We start from the raw sequence: 14,643 nt of genomic DNA, 5'->3' as shown, positions 1-14,643 counted from the left end.
ACACCAAGGCGTTCCTCGCGCTCCTCGTGGGTACCCCCCCCCCCCGGCACCCCACGCGTGCCCACCCCATGCTTGGCAGCATCCCCGCCCCTGCCCCGCTCAGCCCCCCCCCCTCCCCGCCCCAGCCCTCTCCGCTCCTCCCCCCCCCGCCGTGGTGGGGGTGGTCCCGCGTGGGCTGAACCCACGTCTCGCCGGCAGAAGTCGCGGTTCCCGGCGGAGGGGGAGCACAAGCTGGACTCGCTGCCCGTCCTCTCCATGAGCGCCCTGGAGCTGGCCAACATCCAGGTGGGGCACGGACGGACACGGACCCTGGTGGGCGGGGGGGAGCAGGAGCAGCGTGGGGTGCTTGTGGTCGTTGGGGTGCGTGGGAGTGGGGTCCCCCGCGGGTGTGGGAGCGGGTCCCCCCGTGGGTGTGGGAATGTCCCCCCATGGGTATGGAACAGGGTTCCCCCGCAGAGGTGGGATCGGGTTCCCCGTGGGTGCAGTGTCCCCCGCGGGTACGGGACAGGGGTCCCCGCGGGCTCGGTGCCGCCCCGCGCCGCGGGGTGTCCCTGACGCGGGCCGGGGGGGTGGCCCGCAGGCTGCGGGGGCCCTGGGGCGGCTGAGCGGGGACCTGCAGCGGTACCAGCGGCACCTGGAGTGGCTGCGCCGGGCGGGCCCGGCCCTGCGGCCGCTGGAGCCGGAGCTGGGCGCGCTGCAGGCCCGCCTCGACCGCCTGCTGCGCCGCCTCGACCACCTGGTAGGCGGGGCCTCGGGGAGGGCGGGGGCCGGGCGCCGGCAGAGGCAGCGGTTGGTGGGGAAAGGGGCCGGGGCCGGGGGGGGCGTGGCTGGGGCGGTGAGGGGGCGGGGCCGGCCGCCGGCAGAGGGAGCGGGGCTGGCGGCGGGGAAAGAGGCGAGGGCTCGCGGGGGGCGTGGCTACGGCGGCGAGGGGCGGGGCCTCGGGGGGGAAAGAGGCGGGGGCCTGGAGGGGCGCGGCTACAGCGGTGAGGGGCGGGGCTTGCGCCCGGCCGCGACAGGTTTCGGCGGCGAGGGGCGGGGCCCGGCGGCCCGGGGGCGTGCCCTGCTGCCAAAGGGGGCGTGGCTTCCCCTGCGCCCTCCCGCCCCGGGCGCCTGCCTCCCTCCCTCCCCCCCCCTCGCCCACGCGTGTGCCCCCTTACCCACGCGTGTCCCCGCCCCCCCCCAGCTGTCTCGCCTGAGCCTGGCCCGCCCCAGCGCCCCCGCAGCCGCCGCTGCCCGCCCCCGGCTCGCCCTGGGCGGCCGTGCAGGCCGGGCACGCCATCTTCCAGAGCCTCCACCTCTACCTGGACTGGGCCTCCCGCGCCCTTCGTCCTGCCTGCGCAACAAGCTCTGACGGCGCCGGGACCCCCCCCCTAATTTATTCTTATTTATTAGCCTCGCCCTCCTTATTTTATTGTTAATTATTATTATTATTATTATTAATTAATTACACCCGCCCGCTCCCGGGGACCCCCCGACGCTCAGGGACTCCCCCTCCCCCTCTCCGCCCCCACCGCGGGCTGCCGTAATTTATTGACTCGGGCCCCAGCTCGGCCCCTTTTTTTATCTTTTGTAAAGAGAAAAAAAAAAAAATCTATCTATCTATATATATATATATATGTATAAACCTGGTTTTGGAAGAAAACGATTAAAAAAAAACCAAAATAAAGTTTGAAGGTGATGCAGCGTCGGCACGGGGGGGGGCGGAGGGAGGCGGGGGTGGGGGATGCAGGCAGGGATGCAGGCAGGGAGGATGGACACAGGCAGGGATGGGGGATGCAGGCAGGGAAGGCAGCAGGGAATGGCAGACAAAGGGGGTGGGGTGGGACTCACCCCCCCCATCCCACTGCACCCCAACTCAATTGAAAGGGTTGGGGGGAGGGGGGGGGGGAGGGCGACACACACCTGGGGCACCCCGGGTGCTCTTGGGGGAGGCAGAGACTGTTAAAAACCAGTGGAATAAACCCAAACTGTGTGATCTCTTGGGGGGGGGGGCAGCCCCCTAGGAACCCCCCCAAAGCCCCCTCCAACAGAGCGGCTTTATTGAGATGCCAACCATGATGTCCCCCCTATATCTTGGGGGGGGGTCCCCGATCCTGTGGACCCCCCCCAACCACTACACCCCCCCCCCCCCAGCACTGTCAAGGTGGGGGGGGTCTGGGTGTGGGGGGGTCCTGGGAGGACGTGGTGGGTGTCTCCTCCTCAGGGGGGTCCTGGGGGGTCCCAGGGGGGGTCTCCTCCTCAGGAGGGTCCTGGGGGGGTCCCGGGCAGGGGGCTGGGGGCAGGCTGCAGGGGGGGGGGTCCCAGGGGGAAGGTGACCCCCAGCCCGGCCATGCGCTCCCCGGTAGAACCCGGGTCGAAGTGGGCGCTCTGCTCCGGCGTCAGGTGGTTCTTCCAGTCCCCGGAGATCCCTGGGGGGCACGTGGGGCGATGACCCCCCCCAGACTCTCCCCAGGGACCCGCTTGGCACCCCCATTAGCCCTTAGGAACCCCCTGAGTTCCCAGGGACCCCCCCCAGACCCCTCCTGCCCCCCCGCCACTCCCAGTGCTCCCCCCCATCTCCCCACCCCCATCCCAGTGCCCCCAGTTTCCCTGATGCCACCCCCCATTCCTCTTCCCACTGTCCCCGATGCCCGTGTCCCCCAGCTTGTCCCCTGTCCCACCATCCCCACGTCCCCCCGCCCTGATGTCCCCGTCCCCATCCCCAACGTCCCAAGGTCCCCATTGCCATCGCCCCTTCTCCATCCCTACACCCCATCCCTGCCCCCCCCCCCTTGCATGGGAAGGGACCATGCCCCATGCCGATGTCCTCGTCCCTGTGTCCCCCATCCCCTGTGTCATCCTCCTCCTCGCATGGGAAGGGGCTGTGCCCCATGCCCACGTCCCCATCCCCACATCCCCGTCTCCATCGCCATCCACCTCCATGTCCCCTTGTCCACATCCCATGTCCCCACCCCCGTCCCCCCACTTGCACAAGAAGGGGTCGTGCCCCACGCCGACGTCCCTGTCCCCCCACCCTTGCGCAGGAAGGGGCCACGCCGCAGGTCGAGGATGAAGAGGGGGGGAGAGGCTGAAGTTGCTCATGCGGTTGCGGCTCATGGCGGCGAAGGAAGCGTTGGCCACCACGGCGTCCAGCGCCCCGGCGCTCAGCCCCCGCCCCAGGAAGGCGCAGAGACGCTCCACGCTGCCGCGCAGGTCCTGCGGGGGTGTGTGGGGGGGGACATGGGGATACGGGGACAGACGGGGGGATGTGGGGACACGGGGGGACACGGTGGGGGACACACACCGACCTGCTGCAGCTCCTCGTAGCTGATGCAGAAGAAGTTCTCGCGGCCGCGCAGCTGCAGCCACCCCCGGACGTGCTCGAACCAGGAACCGAAGGGCACTGGGGGGGGGGGCGAGCGGGGGGGGATATGGGGACCTACAGCCCCCACCCCCAAACCTGGCCCCTTCAGAAACACCCGTGTCCCCTCAAATCACTGACACCCTCCACGGTGTCCCCCCCCCAGCAGCCCCTATAGCTCCATTAACACCCCACAGCCCCCCCCCTTAGCAACTGCTACAGCCTCCCCCATTGACACCCCATGGCCCCCCCATGGTGTGTCCCAGAGCAACCTCTGTAGCCCCCACCAGGCACCCCCATAGCCCCCCACTGACAACCTATAGCTCTTCCATAGTGCCCCCATATCGACACCTACACCCCCCCACTGACACCCATGGCCCGCCATAGCAGCCCCTCATTGACATCCCATAGCCCCTCCACAGCGTCCCCCCATACCAACCCCCCCACTGACACCCCATAGCTCCCTATAGCAGCCCCCCCTTGACACCCCATAGTTCCCCCTTAGTGCCCCCCATATCAACCCCTACAGCCCCCCCAGCAGCCCCCACTGACACCCCACAGCTGCCCACCCATACAACTCCCTACACCAACCCCCACCACCCCTGTCCCCCCAGCGCCCCCCCCCCCAGACCGTCTCCCTCCAGGAACTTCTCCAGAAACTGCTCCAGGCTCCCGGGATCCTTATAGGGCCGGAAAATGCGGGAAAAATGATAGAGGGAAACCAGGACGTCTTTGGGGTTCCTCACCGTGTAGATGACCTGGGGGGGGGGGCACAAATGTGGGTCCCTGGCTGGGGACACCCCCCCCTGCCCCCCCCCCCCCCCGAACCTGACCTTGGCCTTGGAGGTGAAGAAAGCCTTGGGGAAGAGCTGGATGGGGAGGTGGGAGCTGATGAGCCGGGGCCGGGGGTTTCCCCGCGCCCGCCGCAGCCCCAGCACCGTCTCCAGCCAGGGACCCCCGGTCCCAGTTGGGCACCGAGCGGCACCAGCGCGGGTCCCCGTCGCTGCGGATCAGGCTCAGGATCTCCAGCATCCACACCGTGCCTGGGGGGGGCGTGGGGGGGAGCGGGTCCTCTGGGGTCCCCTGGGGGGGTCCCCAAAGTCCCTTGGGGGTCCCTGGGGTCCCTTTGGGGGGGTCCCTGGGGTCCCTTGGGGTCTCTCAGGTCCTTGAGGGGTTCCCTGAGGGAGTCATCAGGGTCCCTTTGGGGTCCTTGGGGTCCCTTTGGAGGGTCCCCAAGGTCCCTTGGGGGTCCCTGAGGTCCTTTGGGGGGGTCCCCGAGGTCCCTTGGGTGATCCCTGGGGTCTCCCAGGTCCTTGAGGGGTCCCTGGGGTCCCTTGGGGGGATCCCCGAGGTCCTTTGGGGGTGCCCTAGGAGGTACCTGGGGTCCCCTTGGGGTCCCTGGGGTCTTTTGGGGGATTCCTGAAGTCCCTGGCAGGCTCGCTGGGATCCTTTTAGGGGATCCCTTTGGGGTCCCTGAGGTTCCTTGGTGGGGGGGTCTCTGGCATCACTTGGGTCCCTTTGGGGTCCCTGACATCCCCCCCCCCTCCTCCTGGGGGCACTCCTGTGTCCACCCCCCCCCCCCTTGGGTCACACCTGGGTGTCATCATCCCATCCCCCCCGGTCCCCCCTTTGGGGCACACCTGGACCCCCTACCCGATTTTTGGTAGGTGACGTTGAAGACGTCATCGTCCTCCACCGGGAAGTCGCGGGCGGCCTCCAGCCCCCGGGGGGAGTACAGGATTCCCGGGAAGGTGACGCCGCCGTGCTGGAAGTACCCCCGTGACATGGCGGGGGGGGGGGGGGGTGGCAACCCACGCAGGACCGGGACCTGCGTGGGGCATGTGGGGACACACACGGTGGGATCACGGAGGGAGGGAGGGGGCGGACGGAGCGACGGGACCGGCCCCGGAGCTGCCTCCACCCCCCCCGCGGGTCCCGGGGGGCCCCACGCAGCACCGCGGAAACGGGGGGGGGGGCGGGGAGACGCCCGGTCCCGCGGGGGGCAGCCCGGCCCGGCGCCAGGCAACAGCGTGGGGCTGGGGGGGGGAACAGAGCACGGAGCCGCCCTGCGCCCCACAGGGGGGCTCGTCCGGGACCCCCCCCCCCCACCGGGGACAGGCCTCTCCACTCACCCACAGTCACCCCACGCCAGGGCTCGGTCCTGTGGGGCTCCCCCCACACAGCAGCCGCCCCCCCCCCCCCCCGTCCACCCTCCGGTCCACTCACACCGTGCCCCCCCCCCCCACCAGACCGCTGTCCCCCGTGGACGGAGGCCCCCCCCCCCCCTCCGTACCTGGCAGCACCAGGCAGAGCCGCCGCGATCGCACCCAGCCGTGGCGGGCGGGGCCCCGCGTCCCCCCCCCCACCCCACCCGTGGGGCGGCCCCGCCCCCGCCTTGCACAACACCCCCCCCCCCCGACCGGTTCCACCCCCCCTCCCCGCCTCCCGCGTGGGGGCTGTGTGGGACCCCCCACACCCACTCGTGAAGGAGGGGAGGAGCGGCAGAGGGATTACAAAGGGTGAACTGGGGGGTACCCTCAGTGGGGGGGGACACAGGACACAAGCACTCTCCCCACTCCCACGAGTGACAACAAGAGAACACCGGGATCCACAGTGGGGGAGGTGGGGCGAAGGGGGGGTGCTGGAGAGGTGGGGGGGGGTCCCAAGGTCAGGCAGAGCCTGGGGGGGTCACAGGGGGGTCTCCAAAAACAGGCACTGAGGTGGGGGGGGGCCCAAGCACAGGCAGTGGGGCAGGGGATTGTGGGGGGGGCCCCAAGGACAGGCAGCGAGGTGGGGGGGGTGCGGGGGGTCCCACGGACAGGCAATGACATGGGGGGGTGCGGGGGGGTCCCAAGGACAGGCAGTGAGGCGGGGGGGGGCACACAGCGGTTTATTGGGGTCTCAGTTCTTGTAGCCCCGGCTGGCCCGGCGCCCACGCGCCCGCTCGAACTTCCGCCCCTTGGAGCGCACGTAGGGCCTGGGGGGGGGGACACGGGGGGATCAGGGGGGATGGTGGCGTCCAGGACACCACCCCAACCCCCAGGACCCCCCCCAAAAGGACCCTGATACCCCCCCTGCTTCTACAGGAATTCCGTCACTCGCTGGGACCCCAGTACCCACAGACGTCCCCCCCCAGGACCCCCAAGACCCCTCCCACTCCCCCAAAAGGACCCACGTGTCCAGGCTTCCCCCCCCCCCCCACGAAGGACCCCAACATCCAAACCCCCTCCCCACCGAGGGGACCCCAACCTCCAGGCTCCACTTCTGCCCACCCCAACAAGAGACCCCCGCAGCAAACAGATCCCTCCAAGAAAACCCCGAAATCCAGATCCTGCCCCCCCCCCACCCCAAAGGAGTCCCCCCCAACACCCAGACCACCCCCCCACACTCACTTGGTGTGGCTGTGGGGGGGTCCCGGGCGCTTTCCCAAAGTGCCGATAAACCTCCCGAGCCTTGCGGGGTCCTGGGGGGGACGACGACACAGAAACACACAAAGTGGTGACCCCACGGCCGCAGGGGGCGTCCGGGGGGGCCCCTAGGAGTTGGGGGGCCGGGGGGGGGGCCACGACACACTCACCGGAGAGCAGGACGGTGCCCTTGCCCTTGGGGGAGGCCATGGCCAGCTGGTCGAAGGTCAGGATGGTGCCCCCCGCCCGCAGGATGCGGGTGCGAGCCCCCCGCGTCACCCGCAGGGCGCAGAGCTGTGGAGGGGGATGGCAAAAACAATTAAAAAACACGGGTGGGGGGGAGAAGCAGCCCCCCACCCCCTCCGGACCCCCCCCCCAAACCCCCACCTTGAGTTTGGGGACGTCCTGGATGCGGATGTCGTCGGTGACGGTCCCCACCACCACGGCTGTCTTGTCCTCCCGCCCCGGCCGCTTCATCATCCGGATCTATGGGTGGGGGGGCAAAAAGGGGGTGCTGGGGGGGGGCAGGGATCCGGCTGCACCCGCCCAGGAGCACCCAGGGGTCTGGGTGTACCCCCCCGCGAGTCCCAGAGCTCGTTAGGGAGCGGGTTTTGGGGAAAAACTCCGCGCTTTCGAGGCGCCAGGCGGGGAGGCGAGGGGGGGGGTCCCCCCGCAGGGAAAAGCCCCCCCCGGGGCACTCACCATGCGGGAGAGGGAGAGGGGCGGCCGGTTCGTCCGGCTCATGAAAAGCCGCTTCAGGATCACTTTGTTAAAGGCTGAGTTCGTCCGCCGGGCCAGGAACCGGTAGAGCTGCGGCAGGGGGGGAACACCGGGACCGGGGGGGGGGGGTCAGCACCGGCGGGAGAGCCCCGTTACCCGGCCCCAACCCCCCCCCCCCCAGCCCCTTCCCCGGGGCCCACCTTGACGAGGAGCCGCAGGTAAATGTCCTGGCTCTTCGGCTCCCGGCGCCGAACCTTCCGGTCCCGGTTATGGCGGATAAGGCCTCAGCGGGAAACATCGGGCACCGGTCCCTCCACGGTGCCCCATCGCCTTCCCCAGGCTCTCTCCAGCCTCCCCCGGCGGCGGCGGCGCCGGTCCGGTCCCCCCCGGGGGAGGATGGAGGCGGATGCTCGTCCCCCCCCTCCCCGCCGGCGGCGCAGACCCACCATGACAGCGGCGACGGAGGGAGGCAGAGGAAGGTGCGCGCCCCGCGCGGGGGGTTATGGGAAAAACGGCGGCCCCTTCCGGCCGCCGGGCGGAAGTGAGTACACGGGGCTGCTCTGCGCGGTGCGGCTCGATGGTGCGGGAGGACTGCGGCGTCCAATGGAGTGGCGGCAGGGGGGGTATAGAGACTGAGTCGGTGGAGAGAGAGTCGCTGCTGCGGAGGGCTTTTGCGTTTAATTAGCGTTGTTAATGGGGTTGTGAGGCGGGCGGGCAGCGGAAGGGATGGCGGCGGGGCTTCGCCCCTGTCCTGGCCTGCACCGCGGGCCCGCCGCCGCCCGGCCCCGAGGCTTTTCCTGGAAAAACCGAGCCTTGCCCTCAGTCAAGATGGCCGCCGCGGCCTCACCCCCCAGGTGACCGTTGCCATGGCTCCGCCGCTCCCATTGGCTGAAGCGGCGGCCCCGCCCTCCCCGCCCCAAGATGGCGGCCGTGCCCCCGCCTGACCCGCAGCGCCCTCAACAAAGATGGCGCCGCCCCAACGTCACGGCCCCGTTGCTCCCCACGGCGGCGCCGCCCTCAACCAACATGGCGGAGGGCGGCGGGGCGGGGCGCTGGCGGCTGCCGCCTCCCATTGGCTGCCGGCGGGGGGCTCGGCGCCGCGCGATTGGCGGGACGGGCGGGAGGCGGGGAGCGTTTCCGGGGCGGAGGGCAAGGCGGCCGGAGGGGAGAGAGGGCGACAGCGGGACCGGCGCCCGGGGGGGGACGCGGGCCCGGGGGGGCCGCCCCGGGGCCCTCCCCGATACGGGGGGCCCATGACAGGGTGGGAGCACTGGGGGGGGGCGGTTATAACCGTCTGGGGGGGGGTGACAACGGCCCCGGAGGGGCAGTACCGGCGGGGGACGAGAGGCAGTACCGGCCCCGGGGGGGGGGGCAACCGGTCACTGCGGGGGGGGAAACAGGCCCCGAGGGGGCAATACTGGCACTGGGGGGGGGTAATGCCCGTTCTGGGGGGGCAGAACCGGCCCCGGGGGCATCAACAGCCCCGGGGGGGGGCATTCCCTGCCGGCGGGACTCGCCCCCCCCCCCCCCATCGCAGGTCCGCCGCCTCCGGTCCCGCCCCGGCCCCCCCCCCGTCCCGCCCCCCCTTTTCCCCCGCCCCCCCCCCCCGATGGGTGTCGGGCGAGGAGAACGGGACGGGCAGCCTGTGCAGGTGGGGGGGGCACCGGGGGATCGGGGTCACTGGGAGGGGGGGGCAGTGGGGGACATGGGGTTGGGGGGGGGGGCACGGGCTGGCCCCCCTCCCCGTTCCCAACCCCCCCATCTCCGCCCCCCCCCCCCCTCCCCAGGCCCTGGCCGAGCCGCCCCCCCCCCGCCCCGATGAACGAGGAGCCGTTGCTGGAGGGGGATTTCGGGGGTCCCCCAGGCGCGGGGGGGGGACCCCGTTTCCACCTCTGCCTGACCCGGACGGAGCTGCAGATCCTGGGGGGGCCCCCCGGGGGGGGGCGGGGGGTGCTGCGCCTGGCCGACGTGGTGGGCTGCCACACGCTGCGTGCCCCCTCCCTCCCCGCCGCCGCCTTCTTCGCCGTCTACGCCTACCCCCCCCCGCTGCCGGGGGGTCCCGGGGGGGGCCCCGTCGCCGTCGCCGAGCTCCCACTTTCCGGCGGACGCGGCCCCCCACTACGAAGGGAACCGGGCGACGGCCGAGCGCTGGGCCCGCGCCATCCGCTGCCTCGTCCGGGGGCTCCCCCTGCCCCCCCAGGCCGGTAAGGGGGGGCTCGGGCGGGGGGGGGGGCCGGGGGATGGGGGAGTTTGGGGGGGACCCGGGCTGTTAGAGGGAGGGGGCACCCAGGCGTTCGGGGCCCCATAGAAATGGGGGGGACGGGGACCCCCAGGGTTGGGGAGGGGACCCGCCGGGGTGCTCCCCACCCCCCCAGAGGGGACACCCCCCCCCCCCGGCACCCGCCGGGGCCGGTCCTGGCAGGTGGAACGAGTCCGGCCCGAAAGCCGCCGCCTGCGGGCGCGGGGCTGGCGCCGCCCGGACGCCTGGGTCCCCTCGGGGGGGGGGTGGGGGGTGCCACGCCTGGACGCCTGGGTCCCCTCGTGGGTTTTTGGGGTGGGGACCCAGGTGTCTGAGCCCCCCGCCCCGGAGGGGACCCGGGGATCCAGGGATTCGGGGGGGGGGGGGGTGTCTCCAGATGGGGACCCAGGTGTCCGGGGGGGACTCTGGGCTGGGAACCCAGAGATTTGGGGGGGGCTCTCTGGGATGGGGGGGCGGTCCAGACCAGGACCCAGGTGGGGTGGGTGATGACCCAGGTGTCTGGGGGTTCTCTGGGATGGGGATCCAGGGATTTGGGGGGGGGGTCTTTGGGGTGGGGGGGGGTCTCCAGACGGGGACCAAGGCATCCGGGGGTCCCTCCAGGGTGACCAGCCAGGCGTCTGGGGGGTTCTCTGGGATGAGGACCCAGGGATTTGGGGGGTGTCTCTGGGATGGGGGGGGTCTCCAGACAGGGACCCAGGTGTCTGGGGGGGACGACTCCATCCCGCAGAAATCCCGCCGGAGCCGCGGCGGCGGCGGCTGCTGCTACTGCTGAACCCCTTCGGGGGCCGGGGCCAGGCCCTGAGCTGGTGCCAGACCCACGTCCTGCCCATGATCACCGAGGCCGACATCAGCTTCAACCTCATCCAGACCGGTGGGTGGGGGCAGAGGGCTCAGGGGGGGCCGGGGGGGGGGCAGGACAGGGGCTGGGGGGGAGGCAGACAGCAGCTACAGGGACTTGGGGGGACAAAATGGGCCGTGGGGGGCCCTGGGGAGCTGGGCTGGGGGCTTTGGGAGGCTCAGGGGGTTGTGAGGGGGCCAGGGGTGGGGACTGGGGGGCCCTGGGGGCCACGGCTAACGTGTGTCCACGTCGTCCCCCCCGCCCCAGAACGGGCGAACCACGCGCGAGAGCTGGTGACGGGGATCAGCCTGGACGAGTGGGATGGGATCGTCACCGTCTCGGGGGACGGGCTCCTCTATGAGGTAACGACCCCCCCCCCTGCCCCAGAGGGGACCCAGGGATCCGGGACCCTTCAACCGGGGGACCCAGGTGTCCAGGGGCGGGGGGAGGACACCCAGGCATGCTCCTGGCCCCCACAGGTGGTGAACGGGCTGATGGACCGGCCGGACTGGGCTGCGGCGCTGAGGATGCCCCTGGGGATCCTGCCCTGCGGCTCCGGCAACGCCCTGGCCGCCGCCATCAACTCCCACGCCGGGTACGGGGACACGGAGACGACACGGGGACGTGGGGGGGACACGGGGACGCGGGGGGGCATGTGGGGACGGGGACACCGGAGGGGATGTGGGGCCACGAAGGAGACAGGGGACGTGAGTATACGGGGACGTCCACGTGCCACGTCGCCGTGCCTGATGCATGCCCGTGGCGTGTTCCTGCGTGTGACGCATCGCCGCGCTGCGCCGTGCTCTCACACCATGTCCCCTATGTGTGACGCGTCCCTGTGTTGCATCCTTGTGCATCGTGCGTGTCTGTGCCGTGTCCCCACGCCGTGTCCTTGGGCGTGCCAATCCCTGTGCTGTGTCTTCGTGCCGCATCCCCCACGTGTGACACATCCCTGCGCCGCATCCCTGTGCATCGCATCTCTGTGCCACGTCCCCACGTGTGACACATCCCTGTGCCACGTCCCCACACGTGACGCGTCTCTGCGCTACGTCCCTGCGCATCGTGTGTCTGTGGCATGTTCCTGCATGTGCCACGTCCCTGTGTCCCCGTGCGTGACACGTCCCCGTGCTGTGTCCTTGCGCATCACGCGTGTCTGTGCCGCGTCCCGTGTCCCTGTGCCGTGTCCCTATGCGTGACATGCCCCTGTGCCACGTCCCCGTGTGTGACCCCTCCCCGTGCCGTGTCCCCACGCGTGACCCGTCCCCGTGTCCCGTCCCCCCTCCCCAGGCTGGCCCCGGCGCTGGGTCTCTCCCTGCTGCAGAACTGCGCGGTGCTGCTGTGCCGGGGGACGCCGTCCCCCCTGGACCTGGTTTCGGTGACGACGGCCTCGGGCGCCCGCGTCTTCTCCTTCCTGAGCGTGGCCTGGGGCTTGGTGGCCGACGTGGACATCGAGAGCGAGCGGCTGCGACGCCTGGGGCCGGCGCGCTTCGCCCTGGGCACGGCCGCGGCGCCTGCTGGCCCTCCACACCTACCGCGGGCCGCCTCTCCTACCTGCCCGCCGTCCCCCGCAGCGCCACCGCCGATGCCGCCGGTGCCGCCGGTGCCGCCGCGTCCCCCCTGCCCCGCGCTCTCTCCGATTTGGGGCTCTGCGCGGGGGACGGCCAGCGGCCCCCGGTACCCCCCGAGGGGGACGGCGGGGACTGGGGGGGACGCCCCTGGGCTCGGCGACAACCCCGGGCCGAAGGGGGACGCGGCCGGAGACGTGCTGGTGCGGGGGGGACGCCCCCATTCTGGGGGACGCCCCGGGACGTGGGGACGTCGGGGTGCAGGGGGGCACCCCAAGGGACGGGGACGCCCCGGGACGTGGGGCCACCGCGGTGGACGGTGGCACCCCGAGCGACGGGGCCACCTCGAAAGACGGGGACGCCCCCGGCCCTGAGGACGCCCCAGGAGGTGGGGACACCCCCAGCCCTGGGGACGCCCCGAGCGACGGGGCCACCGAGGTCCACGGCGTCCCCTCAAGGCACGGGGACGCCCCCAGCCCGGCGTCCCCCCCAAAAGACGCGTCCCCCCCCGGCCCCCTCCTCCCCCCCCGGCGGCCCAGTCGACGACCTACTGGTGCCGCTGGGCCAACCGGTGCCCCCCAGCTGGGTGACGCTGGAGGGGGGACTTCGTCCTGGTCCTGGCCATCTACCAGTCGCACTTGGGGGCCGAACTGGTGGCGGCCCCCCGGGCCCGGCCGGACGACGGCCTCATCCACCTCTGCTACGTGCGGGCTGGGGTCTCGCGGGGGGCTCTGCTGCGGGCGCTGCTGGCCATGACCCGGGGGGGGCGGCGGGGGGGGGGGGCGGACGCCGCCGCCGGACCCCCCTTATCCCGCGTCCCGGCCCGTGCCTTCCGCCTGGAGCCCCTGACGCCCCGGGGGGTGCTGACGGTGGACGGGGAGCGGGTCGAGTACGGACCCCTCCAGGGACAGATCCACCGCGGGCTGGCCCGGCTCCTCACCCCCGCCGCACCCTGAGGGGGGACGCGGGGGACCCCCGGGGACGCGGGGGGGCACCCCGAGGAGTCGGGGACCCGAGAGACCCCGGGGGTCGGGGGCAACCGAGGGGGTCGGGGGGACCCAAGGGCTTAGGGGGACCCCAAGGGACCCGCAGGGGCTTGGGGCAGGTGGGGGGGACGCAGGGGGTCGGGTGGTCCCCAAGGGGTCGGGGGGACCCCAAGGGGTTGGGGGGGACCCAGGTGGTTGGGGGGACCCCGAGGGTGGTTGGGATGTCCCCAAGGGATCAGGGGGGACCCCAAGGCTTTAGGGGGCTCCAGGTGGTTGGGGGGACCCAGCCATTGGGGGGGGGGATCCGGGTGGCCCCTGCACTGACCCCCAGGACACCCCCCCCCCCCAGAGCTGCCCCCACCCCACAGCAAAGGGTGACCCCCAAACTGGAGGGGACCCAGGCGTCTGGGTCCTGTCCCCCCCCCGAAGCTCATGCCTGGACGCCTGGGTCCCCTGGGGGGGTCCTGCTGCCCCCCCCCCCCCCCACCCCCCCCATGACCTATGCAATAAAGCCCGAGCGTGGAGTGAGCTCAGTGCTTGGGGGGCTTGTGGTGCTGGGGGGGGGGGGTCACGAGTGGGGGGGGCTGGCACACGTGTGTGCATGGGCTCTGCAGCACCCCCCCCCATTTTGGCCTCCTAGACCCACCCCCCCATCCCAGTGCCCCCAGTTTGGCCTCCCAGTTCAGGCTGCGACCAGCAGCAGGATCAGGGGTTTATTCTGTACAAAAGCCCCCCCCCGCCCTGGCCGGGACACCCCTTGGGGGGTCACGACCCCCAAAACCCACGTGCGGGGGGGGGTGGGGGGGTGGGGGAAGGGCAGTAAAGTGGTCAAAGTGCAGAAGGGGGGGGTTGGGGGGGCCCGGACACCTGGGTCCCCCCAGGGGGTGGGTTGTATTTTTTTGGGGGGGGGGGGGGCGGGGGGTGTGACGTGCTGGCTTCTGTCCCAGGCTGGGAAGGGACCCAGGCGTCCGGGGGTTCCCCCCCCATCCCCTCCCAGTGACGCTACTGGCCTTAACTGGAAATGGGTCACTGGGAGGAAGGCGGGGGGGGGGCTGTGAGGGAACCCAGGCATCTGGGGGCTGCCCCCCCCCACCCAAGAGAGGACCCAGGGGTCCTCTCTTGGGGGGGGGGGTGGTCCTGGGGGGGTGCAGTGCTTGGGGGAGGGGGGCACCCGGACAGCTGGGTCCCCCCATGTTGTGCTTTAAACCAGCCCTGGGGCTGGGGAATAAATATTTACAAGGGGGGGGGGGGCAGGGAGAGACCCCCATGGAGGGGGGACCCAGGTGTCCAGCCTTTTGGGGGGAAGGGGGGGGGGGAAACAGTCCGGCCTGGGGGACCCCCACCCCATCCCCGGGGGACCTGAGCCCCCCCCCCCCCCCCCCGGACTGGGTCGATTCTGGATGGATCCAGATCCCGGTTCCAGGTTGAGGCTGGAGATGGTATCTGGCCAGATCCGGTGCCGGATCCCGGTGCTGTGTCTTGTTGCTGGATCCCAGCGCCAGATCCCATGGCCAGATCTTGGAGCTG

The 14,643-nt window shown here is 71.8% G+C and overlaps 3 protein-coding genes across 3 annotated transcripts; 1 reads left to right on the top strand and 2 right to left on the bottom strand.

Moving 5' to 3' along the window:
• Positions 1–2,171: 2,171 nt before the first annotated feature.
• Positions 2,172–5,135, bottom strand: SULT2B1 (sulfotransferase family 2B member 1). The gene is given in 8 exon segments (XM_052779524.1): positions 2,172–2,408; positions 3,014–3,059; positions 3,061–3,195; positions 3,288–3,382; positions 3,972–4,098; positions 4,174–4,296; positions 4,298–4,383; positions 4,994–5,135. Coding segments are annotated over 8 exon segments (915 nt in total). The 5' UTR covers positions 5,127–5,135; the 3' UTR covers positions 2,172–2,238.
• A 1,079-nt stretch (positions 5,136–6,214) lies between these two features.
• RPL18 (ribosomal protein L18) lies at positions 6,215–7,988 on the bottom strand. Its single transcript, XM_052779525.1, is given in 8 exon segments — positions 6,215–6,317; positions 6,733–6,749; positions 6,751–6,803; positions 6,918–7,041; positions 7,135–7,233; positions 7,450–7,557; positions 7,668–7,750; positions 7,910–7,988. Coding segments are annotated over 8 exon segments (567 nt in total). The 5' UTR covers positions 7,917–7,988; the 3' UTR covers positions 6,215–6,241.
• A 429-nt stretch (positions 7,989–8,417) lies between these two features.
• Positions 8,418–13,113, top strand: SPHK2 (sphingosine kinase 2). The gene is given in 11 exon segments (XM_052779523.1): positions 8,418–8,728; positions 9,255–9,516; positions 9,518–9,671; positions 10,455–10,598; positions 10,833–10,927; positions 11,045–11,160; positions 11,853–12,075; positions 12,077–12,100; positions 12,102–12,428; positions 12,519–12,728; positions 12,730–13,113. Coding segments are annotated over 11 exon segments (2,208 nt in total). The 5' UTR covers positions 8,418–8,432; the 3' UTR covers positions 13,087–13,113.
• Positions 13,114–14,643: the final 1,530 nt, after the last annotated feature.

This window comes from Harpia harpyja, unplaced genomic scaffold (assembly GCF_026419915.1).
Source record: "Harpia harpyja isolate bHarHar1 unplaced genomic scaffold, bHarHar1 primary haplotype URTXT_28telo, whole genome shotgun sequence".
NCBI classification, from domain to species: Eukaryota; Metazoa; Chordata; class Aves; order Accipitriformes; family Accipitridae; genus Harpia; species Harpia harpyja.
The sequence above is the reverse complement of the archived record's forward strand: the minus strand, read 5'-3'. Positions and strand labels throughout refer to the sequence as shown.